Raw genomic sequence first — 19187 nt, 5'->3', positions numbered from 1 at the left:
TATATTTGTGGCTAGGGAAATGTATTTCCAGACAGCAACCACGTTTCCCAGGCCTCCTTCAAACTAGGTGGGACCACAGGACTGGTTATAGTCAGTGGAATCTGTCTCTTCTGGGCTGAAGAGGTTGAACACTGGGTATGCCTTCCCCGATCTCTTTCCCATTCACTAGCTGAATGTACAGGACTCCAAGGGGCCTTGGGCAACAGTGGGATCAAGGATAGAAGGAACCTGGGTCCCCAAATAACATGTGGAAAGCTGCCTGACCAAGAACCCCTGCTTCAGACTGTGACATGAGAAACTTATACTGGTTAAATCACCAAGAGTTCAGGGGTTATGTGTCATAGCAGCTACCATTACCCTAACTCATAAAGACCTCTTCCTAGATCCTTGACTGGATTAGGTCCCTCTGCTAGAAGCTCTGTTAATCCCCTGTACATCCCCTCCCATAGCACTTACCACAATTGCAATTCCTTGTCCGAGGTCTGTTTTCCCATTGGACTGTAAACTCCCTGGTCAGAGACTGTATCTGTCTTTTTCCTCACTGCATCTCCAGGGCCCCCCACAGACCAACTAACAACTTTGTTAGGTCATTCTATCTGAAAATTCTATGTTCAGGGCAAATGACTGACTTGCTCCTTGCTTCTCTGGTTTCTCCTAGGGTCAAGGATTCCTTTGGAAGACCAGAAATTATTCTGTGTTCCTCAATTCCACACTTCCCTTTTGAATGAACTGAAAGGTACTCTCAGAAAATGCAAGCCGTGAGCACCTGTCTGGCTCAATCGGTTAAGCGTCTGACTTAGGCTCGGGACATGATCTCACAGTTTGTGGGTTCAAGCCCTGGGTTGGGCTCTGCGTTGATAGCTCGGAGCCTGGAGCATGCTTTGGATTCTCTGTCTCCCCCTCTCTCTCCCCGTCTTGTGCTCACTCTCTCAAAAATGAATAAATAAACAAACAAACAAAAAGAAAGAAAATGCAAGCAGGGAAAGTGCTAACCTCAGCACCTCCACGATGTCGTTGGTAGCCTTCAGCTCTCTGATGTCGTCATCTCGCACAGGAGCACAGAGCTTTCCCATGATACTGATGACATAGTTGGCCAGGCCTTGGATGTCAACAGCACTGTGCTCAGCCTGCTGCCTGATTAGGTCTGTGTCTAAAACTTCACAGATCTGGTTGCGAAGCCGGTTGCCACCAGGAGTCAGAAAAGAAAGGAGAATCTACACAGGGAAAGGAAAGAAAAGTTACCGGCATTCTTACGTGAATAAGGGTTGTCATTTTTTATTTCAGTGTCTAGAAGACCAAGCTCCTTGTCCATATTTTAATGCCCTGGGTGCCACAGAAGTCTACACTGACTGGTGGTGGGTCAGAGGAGCACTCCAATGTCTCAAATCTAAAAAGAAAGCTCTACCTTCTGCATTAAAGCCCCCCTCCAACTTGCCACTACTCATGGGAAGTTACTGAAACTACCAGAATGAGAGCAACTGGCAAGAAAGCAGTATTACTGAAATAACTTCAAAAAGTTTACAAATAAACCATGTAAGGAAGGAATAAGTTGCAGATCATGGCTCCAAAGAACCATTTAAAAAAGAACAAATGAGGGGCGCCTGGGTGGCTCACTTGGTTAAGTGTCCAACTTCGGCTCAGGTTATGATCTCACTCTCACGGCTCGTGGGTTCGAGCCCTGCATCAGGCTCTGTGCTGACAGCTCGGAACCTGGAGCCTGGAGTCTGCTTCGGATTCTGTGCCTCCCTCTCTCTCTGCCCCTCTCCTACTCGCACTCTGCCTCTCTCTCTCTCAAAAATAAATAAACATTAAAAAAAAATTAAAGAAGAGCAGATGGAAACACCCCATGGGCTACGTTAGTATATTTTACATATAAGATATTTATTATATATTCCTCAGGCAACCTATCCTGAGTATTCACCACACAGCAGACACTGTGCTTACACACACAGCACATGGTTAGGAGGACGGGCTCTGAGCCCGAGCACTTCGATTCCAATCCCTCTCCATCCCTCAAAGCTGGGTAACTGTGGGCAAGTGAGGGAACTCAGCTCCTTTTTATTCAGTAAGAGTAACAGTGGTAACTACCTCACAGCATTATGGTAACGATAAATGAATAATCTAGCGTATGGTATAGAGCAAGGGCTTCGTGAATGTTCACTAAAACTCCGCCCTATCACTTCATTCTTACAATTCTCAGAACGCTAAGACTGAAGGATTGGAAAGCTGTTGCTAAACCCATTGCTAAACCAGGTTTCTAGCTCCTGAGTCTGTGCTCTTGACTTGCTGTGACCAACCACTCGGTGTGCTAAGCGTCACCCTGCGCTCCCTCCTTCCACCGCCGGAGTTCCCTTGCCTCCACCCCGCCCCGGGGAAGTGCACTTCGGAAAACACCCTTCCAGTGACCGGACTTACTCAGTTTTCCAAAAAGAATCTCCAGCACCCTTTGAAGGACGCAAAAACAGTCTTCGGGGAAAAGAATTACTAATTAATACAGACAACATCAACTTGCCTCTCTGATTTCTTCAAACAGTTTGATGGCATGTTCATACTCCGGAGGCTCGGCATTCAGTTCTGACTGCAAGACGTCCCAGAAGGCCTGGTGGACAATGTGCTTCACTCGACTGGCCAAGCTACAGGAAGGAAATGAATTGTTTTTAAAAATAAGCACTATTTTTCCTGATTATGAAAGAAATGTGCTCATTGTAGAAATCTTACAAAATTAAGAAAAAAAAAAAAACACCAGAGAATAAAAATGGCCCATAATCTCATTTTAATCTTTTGACATATTTCCCTTGTTCAATGCATGTTTTTATATAGTTGAGAATAATCTATAGGTATAGTATACACTTGTGTCATTTAATATCCTGTCCTAGGAGTTTCCCCTCGACTTTAAAAATGCCTTCTTGCTACAGCTTTCAGTAAGTTCTTAAAATCGTACCTTTGGGAGATGCCATAACTTGCCCAGCTGCTCTTTGGATCTTTAGACGTGTTCTAGATTTTTGGTCTGAGCTATGGAAAAGTTGCTCTTTCCTCAACAGCTAAAGTTTCATTGCACGGAATAGAACAGGTTGGCCCCAAGGAGACATGCATGGGACAGGCTGCCAACCGCAGCTTAGATGTCCCATTTAAAGTCAGCCAGACCACACTGCTGGAATAGGAACCATCCCAGGAAGAGCTCACAATAGAATAGGTGGCCACTTTGCCTCACCCCTTATGTCACTGAACTAACATAGGTGCACATTTAAATACACATCCCTACTGAACTCCTACACCATTTGGCAACAGTTTTAGGAAAATCACATATTTCCCTGCACTGTACTTACTTAGGTGTCTCCATCCTCTACATAGGGCACACATCTCTCCCAGGCAGAGGCCGTAACTTCTTCTAAGTACCTGCCACTGTACCTAGCACGGTACCTGGCATACAGTGAGTGTTTGATGAAGGCATGATAAATGAATTAATAACTTCATAGTTATGCACATGTCCTTATTTTTCCTTTTTAGAGTACAAATAGCTAAACATACAATAATGCCATGAGACATTAAAATCAGCTTTCTGAGGAGTGTGAGTTAAAATTGCTTCCATAACTGCAAATGCTATATTCTACTCAGCAACTTTAAATGTTAAAACTTATTCTAGTTTCCTGACTAGATTTACTCAGCATAAATGCTATTTCTAGTGTTGACCCTCCTGAGCAACTTCAGAACAATGAGAAAGGCAAACACTGCTGGGATGGACTTTCACTCTTGACTTTACCAGCCTTATGTACGTGGCTTGAATGGATCGACCAAGGAAGAGCTATAACTTTATAGCTCCTGCAGGGACATCAGAGTTTAAATGTAAGGTTTCCTAAAGGCTGAAAGATATTTTTCAGCTTTTTAATTTTCTGGAGGATGATGGGGTGGGGGGGGAGGGGAATGAGATCAATCAAATCATTTACAAGCATTCTTGCTAAGTATCAGAAATCAGAAATATTTTGCCAAGTCTTTTCCCCCAAAGACAATATTTAGTAGAATATGAGAGTCAGCCACATTTTAAAAGGTAACAACTTGGCCATTTGTAAAAAGCCATCTGAAAAATCAACAGCTCATAACATGCTATTTTATTTTTAAATAAAGTTAGTTGTCCTAAGTTTGCATTTCACTTTCCTTGCTCACATTTTCCAGCTAAGGCAGAAAAGGAAGGAGAGAGGTATTCCTATTTCCCAGAGTATCAAAATCCTTATGGTCCAGGCGCTCGGATGCCCATGAGCACGCATTTGAAGCGTTTTAGTCCCCATCACGTCCTTGGGGAACGTGAGGCTCAGAAATGGTCTCAGCAGAGCCAGGATTCAAATCCAGAGTCTGCCTGATCCTCAACTGCTTTTGCTATGGCCTGTATTCACAGCTTTTGAATTTACAGCACAAATACTCCCACATTGTAAACTTCAAGCATTCATTTTTATTAGTCAGTCAATAAATGTTTATATGACATCCAATATGTGCCAGGCCCTGTTTTGGGTGCTGCGGTTACTGTAGTAAAAAAGAAAGTTGTCTGTTCTCAAAAAGCTTATCTGTTAGCAGGGACAGAAAGACAAAAACAAAACACATTAAAAATGAATAAGGCAATTTCAGAACCATGAGGAAGACAGAGTAAGACAGTGTGGTACACAGTGATGGAGAGGGTGCTGCCTTCACCGGGAGGTTGAAGAACGCTTCCCTAGCACAGTGACCTTTCAGTTGAGACTTGAATGAGGAGAAAAAAAGCAGCCAGTGCAAATCTAGGGGAACAACATTAAAAAAGAAGGAAGAAGAAGGACAAAGTTCCTGGGACAGGATCAAGCCAGTATACTCCGAGGTCAGCAAGGAAGCCAGTTTGGCAGAAATGCAGCAGGCAGGAAGGGCAGGAGTAAAAGACGTGGTCAGGAAGTGGAGCCTTGCTGCCATACTTTCTGCCAAACATATGGGTTTGTAGAAGTTTGGGTTTCTTATTCTAAGTGCAATAGAAAACCACTGAAGGATTTTAAGCAAAGAAATGACCTTCTCTGATTAACCCTTCAGAATGATCACTCTGGCTACTGTGTGAATGGAGAGGATGGACTATGGGGGGCTAAGGACGGAGACAGGGCAACCAATTAGGACTGAAAGAGTAGCGGTCAGACAACGATGGTGGCCTGGCCTAGGGGTGTAGCAGTAGAGCTGGTATGAAGGATTGTGGTGAAATGCAGTTACCATGGAAAACCAAACAGATATACCTATTTGGGCCAGTAATCTTAAAAAATATTAGTGATTATTATGAATAATGTCCTCAGGAGCAGGACTACAAACAATCTGGATTTTAAAGAAGGAAAGTTGTTATGTTTCCTATTTTTCCTACTTTAAAACAAATAAGCATAAAACCTCTAAATAGAATCAAATATGACATGTTGTCTTAACTGATAGAAGGAATGCCTCTGGATTTATAAATGATACTGTGAGGTTGAAGATTTAATGCCATTATTCATGAGCTAACTTTGCCTCTAAATTTTTTTTTTTTTTCAACGTTTTTTTTTTTTTATTTTTATTTTTGGGACAGAGAGAGACAGAGCATGAACGGGGGAGGGGCAGAGAGAGAGGGAGACACAGAATCGGAAACAGGCTCCAGGCTCCGAGCCATCAGCCCAGAGCCTGACGCGGGGCTCGAACTCACGGACCGTGAGATCGTGACCTGGCTGAAGTCGGACGCTTAACCGACTGCGCCACCCAGGCGCCCCTAACTTTGCCTCTAAAGATGACTTACCTGTAGTTATGGCCTCAAGCCTTTTCTCTTCTCTGTCCCAGGGGATTTATGAGCCAACAAAGTCAGAGAGGTTGAGGTAGGATATAGGGTGTGGCTCTTACTAAAGGTCCCCGGGTTTTGGGGAGGGGGCGGGGACTGAGGTTAACCAGGGGTGCCCATGTAGTTGTGATTCCTACCACCAGACGCTTCTGGATCACCTGTTCTTAGCACTTTGGCAGCTCAGCTACATTGATTTATCTTTTACAACCTGAATATCAGTTTTTAATAAGCCAATCTGCAAACATTTCTTGAGTACGTACTGTATGTCAGGCATTCTGCTAGGCAATGGGGATAGAGCCCCAAATGATATAGATATAGTTCTTCCATTATGGTGTTTTGGTCACATGGGAGAGACAGACACTGAACATAAAGACTTCTTAACAAAGGGAGGCAGAAGGGGCAACAGGAGTCCTTAGGAAGGGGATTTAATGTGGTCTGGTATGCTCAGGAGTGTCAGGAAACGCTTTCCACAGAAAGTGACGTACACACTGAGTTCTAAAATTATGGGTAACATGTACCCTAGAGGAGTGGTTTTGAAAACAAGTATAAGACCTTGTTAGAGAACTAACCAATGTTCACTCTCAGTGGATATTTACAAGACTTCTAGGAATCAGTGTGAACGTGTGTGTATGTGTGTGTGTGTGTGTGAGGATCTGCAGCTCAGTTTACACACACAAATGCCTCCGGGTTACCTGTTCTCAGGGAGGGCATCTTGTTTCAATTGAAAGTTCTCATTTACAGCAATTTCATGAGCAAGTGTCATGTTTGATAAGTTCCTTGCTGCAGCCATCACTTCGTCAAATGTTACTACCCTGGGAGGGCTTGTTGCTGAAAGAAAAACAAAATCCGGTTCGTGTCATGGAAAAGTTGTCATCCAGTGAAGCCTCTGAATGCAGACAGAGTGTAAGTTATCCCAACGTACACATGCAGGGTTTTACAAATAAGAAGAATACATACTAAATTGGGTAGATTCCTCTGCTTACTACTTAAGACTTCAAAAATTTAAGAACTCCTTTGATAGTTTCAGTTACTCTATTGATAAAAAAAATTCTCAAGTGTTTTAGAGACTATCTTATTAATAGAAGCTATTATAAGTTACCTTTCTTTTATTAAATCACTTTATATTTTAGTACCTATTGATATCTGCATTTATTACACGTACTCTGCAGGAACTTGATAAGACTACTTTTATTCTGTAATTCATAACTCATTAATTTAAGCACATTCAAAATGAAATAACGGATTTCTTAAAACTATAACTTCTAAAAGTATAGGTGGTATAGCATAATGCTTGGGTTTGGCTCCAATTTTTACCAATTGGTTGTTATCATTCGACTTCACTAGGTATAACATATGTCCTCATAGGGCTGTCTTGAGGTGATTAGTAAAGAAGAACATAGTAAGAACTTAATAAATGTAGATGATTAAAATAAAATTAATCTGGTAAACTGGATAATCTACTTTTCAGTCAGAAGTAGTAAATAAAGAATTATTCTGATTATTTCTAAAGATTATTCTAGAAAATTGTTCTAATAAGTCATGTCTTTTAAAAATCACTATTGGAACTCTTAGCTTCAATTACTTAAAAATCATTTCCTCAAAAAACAATACTGACTGGCAATATATTGCTACCTAAAATAATTTCTAAAAGAAGAGGAAGACCATGAGGAAGAGGAGGGGGAAGAAGAGGAAAAAATGGTGATATGTGGAATTAGCAAAGTCCCTCGTCAAGATGCCTAGGTACCCTGTTGGAGGCATCAACCCCATATATATAATATAAAAAATGACAAAAAGCACAGAAAGCTGGGTGACTGCTAGTTAATTCCTTTCCCAATTCTCTGGCTCATTAAGATTCTTCTCAAAAATGTCTGTACTCTGGGGTCCAATAATCCAATTGTATCCAAAGGAATTCCTGGAAAGGCTTTATGTACCATAAAGCACTATTTGTAACAGCCAAAAAAAAAAAAAAGGAAATTAACTAAATGTCCAATGATAAATCAATGATTAAATAAATTTATTATATAGTCATTTGATGAAGTAATTTACATTTTTTTAATTTAAAACAATTTTTTTTTTTTTTATTTTAGAGAGAGAGAGTGAGCAGAGGAGAGGGACAGAGGGAGAGAATCTTAAGCAGTCTCCAAGCTCAATGTGGAACCCGACATGGGGCTCAACCCCATGAACCGTGAGATCATGACCTGAGCAGAGATCAAGAGTCAGACACTTAACTAATTGAGCCACCCAGGCACCCCTAAATGTCTTAAAAGTATATCCTCATAGGTAAACATTTTAATTATAATTCTAAGTGAAAACAGTCTACACCTACATATACACGTGTCAATATGAAAAGTGAATGTGACAAAGTGCTGCCAGCTGTCACTTTTGGGTGATATAGGCAAAATCTTCTTTTCTCTACACTCATGTACTTTCCACATGTTTTAAAAATGAGATTGCACAAATTTAAACACAAATGAACAAACTTTTTGAAGTGGGCATTTGATTATGTTGTTGTTTCTTTCTGCATTTGCTTTGTCTTTTAAGATGTTACATTTCCTATACAAGATGTCAATTAAAAAGCTAAAAAAGAAAAAGAAAAAACACTGGCTTTACACACCTTTATAGCTGTCACACACAAAAGGGGAAAAAGACGTCTCCTGCACTGTGGCCACTTTTTAAACTCTTTCTTACGTCCCTGGTGTAGTAATTCTCCTCGTGGCTACTTTTCTGGGGTGATTTGCACAACAGTTTTTGAAATCAGTAGGAAACCCTTTAGATTATTTCACTTCCTGCCTGACCCTTGAATTGGGGCATGTTTCCTTTCATTTAAATCGGCAATGATTAGAGAAGACCAATTTGAATTTATCCTTGAATGTGTCCAAGAAGTGATCTCAAGAGGGAGTGGCTTTCCACTGCTTAAGAGAAAAGACAGGTGGGGTTTATGGACCTGATTTATAGTCAAAGCAAAGCATATCAGAGACTGTAATGAAAATAAAAATGGTTAGGTGGTAAACGTTAGTGGCTACTTACTTCTGCCTTTGCAGTGCTATTATGGTACATCTAGAAACCGGGGGAGTCTATACTTTGCTCTCATTCATTTAGGAGTTTTAAAATCCAGCACACATGTCTAGAACCACCTCCCCTCGGCCACCCCTAGTCCCTGCTCCCCGTCAGCTTACAAGCAGGAGAGCTGGATTTGCTGGAAGAGTCGCTCGTAAAACTCTGCCTGGAGCACTCAGAGTCACTGAGGGAAGCCATGCTTTCGGAAAACCGGGAAGAGTCTGAATCGCTTGGCTGATCTTCACCCACACATTGCTTCTCACCATTGAAGGGCATTTTGTGTCACGCGAGTGTGGGATAACACCTGCATAGACAAACAGACCCTGTGTCAACACTCTGTGGGGCTTCCACTAGCATCACGGATGCTTCTTCCAACATAGACGGCTTTGCCCACACATGTCACGGTGTTGGAAAGGCCCCAGAAGATAACCTCTCCTTTCCCATAGCAGCCCGGCCAGGCCACCAAGACAGCCTTCCAGAAAAGGGACCCCATAGCCCTGAGTGGGAACTTACTCAGGACAGACGCAGTGTGAATGAGGAGCAGCTCTCAGCAATAACAGATCCCTTAAAAGTGTACAGAAGACACACAATCTCTCTCTTCCTGGGTTGCTAAAACATGGCAAGTTAAGAGTATGAGAGGATGGGGCACTGGGGACAGACCACCTAGGTTAGAAGCTGCTGCTGTCTTTTGCCATGTGCCCTTGGGAAAGTCACTTACTTACCCACCTACCTCATGAGTAAAACTGGGCTAAAAGACTGAATTTATAGGGTTCAGTCTTGAAGATTAAATAGGATTAATCTTAGTAAAGTACTTAGCATGGCACTCACATTGTAGCTATTCTTACTGTTCCTTTGGCTTTGTTTTAAATAAAATAGTTTTGAAATCAGCCTCTTTGGTTCCTTATGAGCCCCTTGGGGAAGGGAGAAGACTAATTAAAATCTCTGGCTGGCAAGTCTGCACGTTCTCCATTTTCCCATGGACTGCCATCATATAAAGACTAAAGCCTGACCCTGGGTCTGCATTTGACAGTCGACTAAGGACCCACTACCACCCCATGAACAAACAGGCATCAAAGATCCTGATTCACAGGTCGGTGGAACAGACTTCGGGACAAGGGGACTTACCATGCCGTAAAACCAGTCCCTTGACTCTATCTATATCCAGTGCTATTCTGGAACATCAGATTGCCTCCCAGACAAAGGCAGGGCACTTGGGCCCAGTCACCCTCTAGAAAGGGGATCCTGGGCACATGGGATACCCTGGCCTAAGCCCAGGAGGCTCAACTAAAGCCCAGCAGGCACTGACTCTGATATGTGTGGCGTTAGCTGAAACAGAGAGGAAACTTGGGCCCGAGGAGGAAGGCACCTCAAATCCTGAATAGACAATAACGATAGTAAGGATTCACTGAGTCTCTTTAAATCTGAACCAGCCCAGGCAATGAGGTATACAGAGCTTTGAAAGCCGCAAGAACTTGAAACCACGGCTGCACATAGTATGTCTGGAAATCCTGAGCAGTTTCTTCAAATGATTCCTTATATATATTGAGTGCGCACTGTGTAGCAGCACAGGGAAAGGTAACAGTGAATGGAAGAGACAAGGTCCTACTCCTCTGTCTCTGAAGTCCAGTCACCTACAACTGTGTGTGCCAGAGGCCAGAACGTGAGAAAAGGGGAAACAAGGCATTGCTGAAGCACAAGGAGAGGCCGCATGGGACTATGGGGGAATCTAGCCTTTGTTGAGAGACATGGTGCCATTTTTTTAATCCCGTGTGTGGTAACAGAGACAAGGATGAACCTGAGAGGGACTTATTAAAAGGTCAAATGCCCAAGGGCATTTGCCCCTGGCCTCCCTTAAACAACTTTCTTCAGTCCTGCCAGTTGTAAAAGTGCGCCCTTGCTCGGCCCATCATTTTCACAAACAGAAAAGCGCTAATTGGAGGCTGACTGTGCCAGGAGTTGAGTGAAGCCGCCAGGAAGCTACCATGTAGAGATAGTTGCCTTATCCTAGGGTCCCAACGCCAACTACCACGAACACAGGCTATAAGATAACCTGGACCCTTGCAACTCCAGTGGGGAAATAACCTCCTTTACCACAGGCAAGCTAGATTCTACTTGAGTTTTTTGTTTTTTTAATGTTTATTTTTGACGGAGAGGAGAGAGAGAGAGAGAGAGGGAGAGAGAGAGAGAGAGAGGGAGAGAGAGAGAGAGAGAGAGAGAGAGAGAGAGAGAGAAGGGGCAGAGAGAGAAGGAGAAAGGATCCAAAGCAGGGTCTGTGCTGAGAGTGGAGAACCCAATGCAGGGCTCGAGCTCACAAACTGTGAGACCATAACCTGAGCAGAAGTCGGCTGCCTGACCAACCACCCAGGTGCCCCATTTCTATTTGAGCTTTAATTCCCATCTGCTGGGGGGAAGGGAATAGAGGACAGAAGAAAGGGATCTGCCCTAACTCTTCCACTGCCACCAAACCCCAATCCTAAATGGAATACTTGCTCTTTCCTCTAGATTTCTCTCTCTCTCTCTGCCAACATTTTATGTCTCACTGATGGCATTTCTTGAAAATGCTACCTTCCTCAGGAAGCCTTTACCCTCTGGCCAGAGTGAATGACAGACACTCTTCTTTGTACATCTGCAACACACGTCCCGTATCTCCACCACAGAGTCAAGTCCCTTGTACAGCTATTTTCCTCCCATGGCTACTTCTGACTCTCCTTAATAAGGCAGGGCCTGTGTCTCGTCCATCGCCAGTGTCAAGTACGTGACAAGTATTCACTTGGTGTCAGCTGAATCGGAATCATTGAATCCCATTTGGTACAGCTTCAACCAGAACATTCGCAAACTGATATCACACACTTGCAGGCCTTGTACTGTGACAGTTCAAGCACTGGAGCAGGGAACCTACCACCTAAACTTTCTTTAGTAGGTGTAAGACTCAATATTCCCTGGTCCTGGCCACGCTCTTATTGATCTTAAACTTGGTTTCCGTCTTATTATTTTTTGCAGTAATTCCACTATAACAACTGTGCTCTGTATGCTCTACTCTTAATTTTCCTTCACTTTGGCTGTTTTTCCAAGTAAAGGTGAATAAAAGCTTTCATCCGTTGGAATTTATGAACTAGGTTAATAGTTATAACTGTCCATTTCATTTTTCTACTCCAGCCGAACAGCACACTTTGTAGGTTCCTTAATTGTGTTTAACAAGGCAGCAAAGTACAAAGGTTCAAAAATAAAAAGATGTAGGCTAGGAGTTATAAGTCTAGAGTCTGAGGCTTGGGTCTGTCATTAATTTGCTGTGTGACTTTATGCACATCACATCGGCTCTCTTCACCTCATTTTTCTGAGCAGGTTGGGCTGGCTGTAAGGTCCCTTTCAACTAGGAATTGCTAAAATGCTATAAACCCAGAGTTCCATGAGGCTTCACTGGAAGTTCTGAGACATTAAATGTGCTTACAGCAGACATACTTAATGTGCAACTATGCTTCCTTCCAACAATTCACTGGAAGTAGAGTTTCTGGCACAGGGGATGCAACAGAAAACATAAAATAAAAGCTTCAAAATGTTTAGAAACTCTTGTTTGGTTGGCAGAAGCCTCCACAGCACAAATGGGCTTTAGTGCATCCAAGGAGAAGCTTTTCTTTGAAGCCCAAATGCCCATTATTATTCTATAAGGAAACGGCTGTTTTCTTAAGGCATACTAATAACACCCAATGCATAGGGCAAGTGTGAGACTTCATTTAGTCAGTACATGTAGAGTGCTTGGAACAGTGGCTGACACAGAGAAAACTGGATACAGATGATGACTATTATTAGTATTATTTGCATTTTTTCTTGTTACTATCATCATCATTTCAGGCATTAAAAACTACTCTAGAGGGGAGAACTGTTTTATCCCATGATGATAAAATAACACTGCTAGTTAACCCAGGACAGAACTTTTGCGCTTGTCTGAAATACAAAAGCTAAAAGCAAATGGCCCATCCCAGTGTAAATGGTCTTCTGCAAGTTCCTTCACATCTGTTTTTACTTTTCTTGGTCTCGGGTTTCCATATAAGTCATCTGGGGACAAAGCTACTTGACTCAAAAGGCCTTGAGGGTAATTAGACTGCTTTAAAAACTATTTTGGATTCTTACAACAGTGATAATAAAACCAGTCTATTTCTTTAAGAGAGGTAATGCTTCTCATACCGACAAACTTAGATCTACTTAAACTTCACCGCTGGGAATTACAAGCAAACCACACAGCTTTTCAGAAACACCACTTCTCATCCTACCTGGAGGATTTACTTACTGGCCAAAGGTAAAGTCAAAGGTGAAAGCAGCGTATAACTCCAAGCACAGCCTCCAATACTATAGTGGGTCACCATCAAGGAGAATAATCACATTTTTCATTGCACTGTTCTTCATTTAATAATAATAAATTCAATATTATGGAATTCCTTCCAAGACCAATGACTGGGATGCAGCAGACACTTAAACATTTATTGTTGAATGAATGGCAATATGACCACTGACATTTTAGAGAGGAGGGAAATGGGTGCAAGAACCTGAAGGGGATAGTCCTATGTCCCACCACAGATGGAGGCGAAATGGGTTGATTCCTTAGCCTGTGTCCACACTACCAACTTCACTTCTTTATTTCCTTTTTGTAGCAGACTCATCTGCAAATCGTCCTGCATGGATTCAGGATTATAAAGATCCACCAGTGACAACGCAAATGTCCACGTCCAAGAGGCAAAAACACTGGCTCTGGAGTCAGGTGGACTGGGTTCTTGATCCTGATTCTTGATATTTACTGACTGGAGAGAGGGAACTCCGGTTTGCCATTTGCAAAATGGGGATATTAATACATCTGCCTTGTAGAATTGTTGTGAAGATGAACTGAAATAGTCTATGTCAAGTACTTGAGCTCCTAGTAAGTGCTTGACAGCCAACTATTATTTTATTACCACTAGAAGAGATTATGATTTCCAAACATGTCAATGTCATAAAAACAAAGAAAGGCTGAGGACATGTTCCGGATGAAAAGAGACTTGACAATTGAGTGTAACAGATGATCCCAGACTGGATCCTGTACCAGAGGGAAAAAAAATGCTATTACTGGGTCAAATGACAGCAGGTAACAATACCTGAACCTACTGTCTGTGTAACAATGTTAATTTACTAAAGTTGATACATGTACTGTGCTTATATATTTAGGAATTAAAGGCCATGATGTTTGCAACTTTCTCTCAACTAATTTAACGAGAGAGAAAAAGAGAAAACAATAAAGCACTGCAGCAAAATGTTAACAGGTGATTATGAGTAAAAGGTAGACGATAGGGAGTTCTTTGTACAGTTCTTACAACTTTTTCTGTAAGTCTGAAATTATTTCCAAGCGGAAAATTAAAAGAGGAGTACTAAACCAAAATTTCAAGTCTAATTCAGAACAGTCTGGGCTCCTGCAGTTTTTAGATTTTGATTGTTCCCACCGCTGGGATAGCTTAGATACCACTCTATTACAAAAGTTCTTCTAGACAGACTTGTCCCAATGTCCTTCTTGAACAGTGCCTAGAGAATAAAACAGGAAATAGGCCAGAGCCCTTCAGAAGAGGCAAAATAAATCATCCCTTTTAAGAGCTCATCTCCAGGTGGTTTCCCTTTTCTTAAGAAGTTTCCTGGCAATGGTTTATATTCCTCTGTGATCTGGCCTCTACCCACCTCATCCTGTATCACTCTCCCCCTAACCCTTCCTGCTACAGACACAATGGCTTTCTTCAGGTTCCTCAGACCTGCCAAACTCCCCATTCTGGAACATTTGCACCTGCTAGAGTCTCTCCGCATCCCGTGCCCCCCATGCCACGCCCCAGCATGTTCTCCCCGATCTCCACGTGATTGGCTCCTTGTTGTCATTCAGATTTGAAATTAAATGTTACAACTTCAAAGTGACCTTCCCTGATATCCCCACTCCATCTAAATCAGCTAACTAGAGCTAGGAACACTTCCTGGGATAGAGGGGGAGCTCAAGGAATATCGTTGATGAACAAATTAGGCCACACTCCTATTCATATTACCACTTAGGTTTTCCTTCTCTCCTGCCTCACTCACATTGCTCATATTCCCATTATGCAGTCACTTAAAGTAGTATAGTTGCTGTTTACATAACTGGCTCCCCACTAAATTTTAAGCTGCTTACAGGAAGGGCTGTCTCCCCTTTCCAATTCCAAACACATTTTCCAGGCACCAATAATTCAAACCAGCAGAGACTTACAGTTCCAGAGCTTAAAGCAATGTTTACATCGTGTCTTTCCATTCTCTTAATGCTCATTGATAACAAATAATAACAATCAGAGCTCATAGCTATTGTGTGCTTATTATGTCCCAGCCCCCATAAGCATTTGAAGTGTTTTATCTCCTTGAGTCTTCATTATAACCTTGCTAGCTAAAGTATTGCTATTATCCCTATTTTATATATAAGAACCTGAGGCTCAGAGAAGTTAAATTACTTGCTTTAGGGGTCACAGCAGTGGCAGAGGCACAACTCTAATCGAGGCCATGGATCCCTAAAGCCCATGCTTTCTACCACTCTAGGATGGCTGGAGAAAATGTAGTGTGTTGTTCATTCTTTCCATTCTCTGTCTGCCAAATCGATCTACCCAACACCACGTGGACACTTACATATGTGGTAACGAGCTGACCTTACCCCGGGGTGGCTGCTCAAAGTGCTATACCATGAAGGGCATCACTGAAAGAGTCTATTATCCAAAACAATTCTCAACCACCCCACTACAGTAAAGGAAAATCCTCTATCAGGGAGCCGTTCTTTAAGCACTGCAAAATCCCTAGTTAAAACTCAAATATCATCAGAAGTCTTCACTGCTTACAACTAGTATCAAAAACATTTTGAGGTGAACTACACAGATTTTCCAACAACGCCCTGTATGAGGAATGGAGACCATCCGGTTAAGGCTGGGTGGTGGAAATGAGAAATTTCACGAACTATCTAGTGGATGTCATCCTTGAAGACCAGATCAAGGTCACACGCAAAGACAAGCATTCACATATGTGTAGTAAAGGGCAAGGAGTCAGAGGAATAAGACTGGGCTCTGAAGGAAAAAAAAAAAAATTGTAGATGGTATGGAACATCTCCATCTTCTGCAAAATGCTGCTTTAGAACCAGGCCCAGCCAGCAGCGCTAAAAAGTTATTCATATGCAGCAAGGCATAAACCACAGAGCAGAGAGATAGGTTCCTGCTCCATTCAGCTACAGAATGCTGGTCTTCATCAAATTAGAGCCAACAGAGAGCTAGATAAAAGCCAACAAGCCAATCATTGTCTAAGAAAACAGATGTTCACGAAACACATAACATGACAGCATCAGGGGGAAGGATTTCTAGGCACTTTTCACACTTGGAAACACTTTTCCTCACACCCCTGGCTGGTCTGTTTTAGTACCTGTGCTTCCTCCTCTGGGGGCCCCAAACCCTCACAAAATGGCATTGAAGCTGCTTCCACATGTGACTGGGTATCTTCAGCCCTGGGCCACTGCATGTGAGGCAACCTCCACCGGCTGCCAGAATGATGGATGAAATCCCTGGAGGCAAGAGGAAAAGGCAGGCACAGAGCCTCCTAAAGTGGGAACCACAGCGATAACCTGGTTATGGTAGCAAAGAGCAAGGTCTCTGGCTGGGCTGCAGACCATGGGGCCCATAGGGATCTTGGGGGCTGAGGGGCCCACTGGGGACAAGGACAACTTGTCTGGTTTCTCAAGGTTAATGTAACAGAACAACCACCTAAGATAATTATTTCCCAAACTTCAGTCATTTGGGTACCACTGCTGACGCCTGTTTCCACATCTCTACCCTAATTTGTCAATCACTGCTATGTTGACTAGATTTTTGCATTTGAATACTTTTATTTTAAAAGGAAACTTTAGATCATTGTGAAATCGCTCCTTTAATGGAACAGCTTTTCCAAATACTAACGAAAACACGTAACCATGCTCGTCCACGTGCCACCTCCAATCTGCGCTGTCCGTCCACCCACCCCATGGAGCCACCCAGAGGAGCAGTTTGGGGAAGCACAAGCCATCCCCGAGAGGCCAGGGGTTCGAGCCCGGGCCCGACTGGCATCTCCCGCCTCTTCCCCCAACTGACCGTAGAGGGACGCCCCAGGAGTCTGCACACCCCCAGGCCAATCCTCCAGCCCCCCCTCCCCTCCAGCAGCACGCTTCCTGTCAAAACAAACCCTTGGGGGAGGGGACGGCGGAGGCCAAGCAGAGTGCCTGGGAAACCCCGGCAACAAACCCCAAACACACGCTTCGAGCCGCGCCCAGCCACCACGGCGGTCCGGCTCGCCCACCCCAGATGGGCAGGGGGTCTCAGGCGAGGCTGGCACCTTCCCGGGGCCCGGATGGTGGAAAGCTGTTCGCAGCGCGGTCGCTGGCACGGATCCAGCAGGTTGTAAACCGCGGCCAAGCGGCCGCGACCCCGCAGCCTCCGGGGCCCGAAGCCCGCGGCCACCCTGACACTCGCCGCGGCCACTCTGTACCCGCTTCCCGCTCCCACGCGGGATGGCGGTTTGAGGTCAAACAAGGAGATGGGGGGGAGCAAGAAGCGGGACTTTAACGCCCTCTGGCACCGGCGTCCCAGGACAGAGTTCCGAGGTGGGTTGGGGGAGGCCCTCGGCTGCCCTGTGGCGAGATGTTCTCGTCCACCGACCCGGGTCCGGCACCTCAGAACCCGCGACCCCCTCCCCCGGGATGGATACGCACCGGGTCTGGCGCGGAGACAGGTGGAGGAGAAAGGCGACTGAGTGAGCCTGGATCAAGGATCTCTGGTGTCCCCTCACCGAACACCGCTCAAACACCTCGAAAACTCACTCACCAGTCCAACAACCCCCAACCTCCCCGCCCCCCTCCCCCCCACGCGGTATTTAAAGGGCCGGGAGGGACTTCGAAGAGTCAGCCTAGGCGTAGCAGTGTAACCGGCGAGAGGGGGAAGACGGACCACGGGAGAGGGGGAAATCCAAGTCACTTCAAGCTCCGATAGCAGAGCTCTGACAGATTTGATTTACTACCGAACATTTTTCCTCACGTTCGCATGAAAGAGGCCGAGAAGAGCTTGGATTGACGGTGTTTTGCATGCCAGAGGAAACGGGCCCCCCCACGGGCTTCAAGTGGTGCAGTCCAGGGAACTGCTAGGGGCGGGGAGAAAAGTGTTTACGGAACTGGGGCAGCCGTGCGGCTGGGAGCTCCCGGAGATGGAGGCGGGGCTGTCGGGAGCTGGGGGCGGGGCCTAGGAAGGGGAGTACGGGGCGGGGCGGAGCGGGGTGTTGGGGCGGGGCGAGGCTGCGCGCTGATCTACTCGTGGTTGCTCCCGAGAAGCGCAGGACTGTTTTGGCCCCCGGGCGCACCTGCGTGGATAATGGTACAAGCTACCCCTCGCGGGGTGGAACTTCTACCCGAACACCCCTCATCTAGACGGGGCGATCCAGATTGGGTGCCCACCATCACGCCTTCCGCACAGCACAAGCCAATAGACAACAGGGCAAGTGCGCTCCCACGCGCGTCAGACAACCAGCAGTGTCACCTACGTTTGTGTCTGCACCTCCACATAAACACCGGCCCAGATTTGCATATGGTTGGACTGAAAGATTAGCTTTTGGGAGTCACACCCACCCAGGCTCTCTGAAGACGTAAACTTAGTGTGCACGCAAAAGATAAAGCATCTCACTTCCTCTAGAGTGCTTGGCAGCACCTCTCTGTTTGACAAGGGTTAATGTAAATAAACAGTCCCAGGGTGGGCTCTGTTTAGTTCTTGTGGGTGTGCTTCAGGATGTACAGAAACAACATTCCCCCAACCGCAGCCATAAAAACCACTGTGTCTTCTGAATATTGGCATTGCTTGGGATATAGTGTCATGCAGTGAATTTTGCATAGGCTGAAATATTTCAATTTCGTGCTGAAATCATGTCCGAATTGTGGAGGCAAAACTGAACCAGACAAGCAACATTTTAAAGGAGGATAGAAAGTTATCTTTGGGGCTCCTGGGCTGCTCAGTCGGCTAAGCGGCTAAGCGTCTGACTCTTGATTTTGGCTCAGGTCATGATCTCACCAGATTGAGCCCAGGGACCAGCTCTGTTTTGACAGCAAAGAGCCTGCTTGGGATTCTCTCTCTCTGCCCCTCCTCCCTCTTTCTCCCCCCACCACTCAAAAATAAACAAACCGATTGGATTCTCTCTCTCTCTCTCTGTCTGCCCTTCCACCCCTCCCCCGTCAAAAATAAACAAATAAATGTAAAAAAAAAAAAAAAAAAAAAAAAAAGGCCAGTTATCCTAGATGGAATAATTTGGTGTT

General features: G+C 44.5%; 1 protein-coding gene across 1 annotated transcript in view; it reads right to left on the bottom strand.

Annotated features, from left to right (window-relative positions):
• The window catches only part of TCP11L2 (t-complex 11 like 2), a 41822-nt gene extending 24077 nt beyond the window's left edge, over positions 1-17745 (bottom strand). The window contains exons 1-5 of the mRNA XM_042947599.1: positions 17604-17745; positions 8977-9161; positions 6493-6628; positions 2513-2633; positions 994-1214 (exon numbers count right to left, since the gene is read on the bottom strand). Coding sequence (XP_042803533.1) covers positions 994-1214; positions 2513-2633; positions 6493-6628; positions 8977-9133 — 635 coding nt within the window. The 5' untranslated portion in view covers positions 9134-9161; positions 17604-17745. The remainder of the gene's footprint in view (positions 1-993; positions 1215-2512; positions 2634-6492; positions 6629-8976; positions 9162-17603) is intronic.
• Positions 17746-19187: the final 1442 nt, after the last annotated feature.

Source organism: Panthera leo, chromosome B4, assembly GCF_018350215.1.
Source record: "Panthera leo isolate Ple1 chromosome B4, P.leo_Ple1_pat1.1, whole genome shotgun sequence".
Taxonomy (NCBI): Eukaryota; Metazoa; Chordata; class Mammalia; order Carnivora; family Felidae; genus Panthera; species Panthera leo.
Note: the sequence above shows the minus strand (reverse complement) of the source record. Positions and strands in the feature narration are given on the sequence as shown.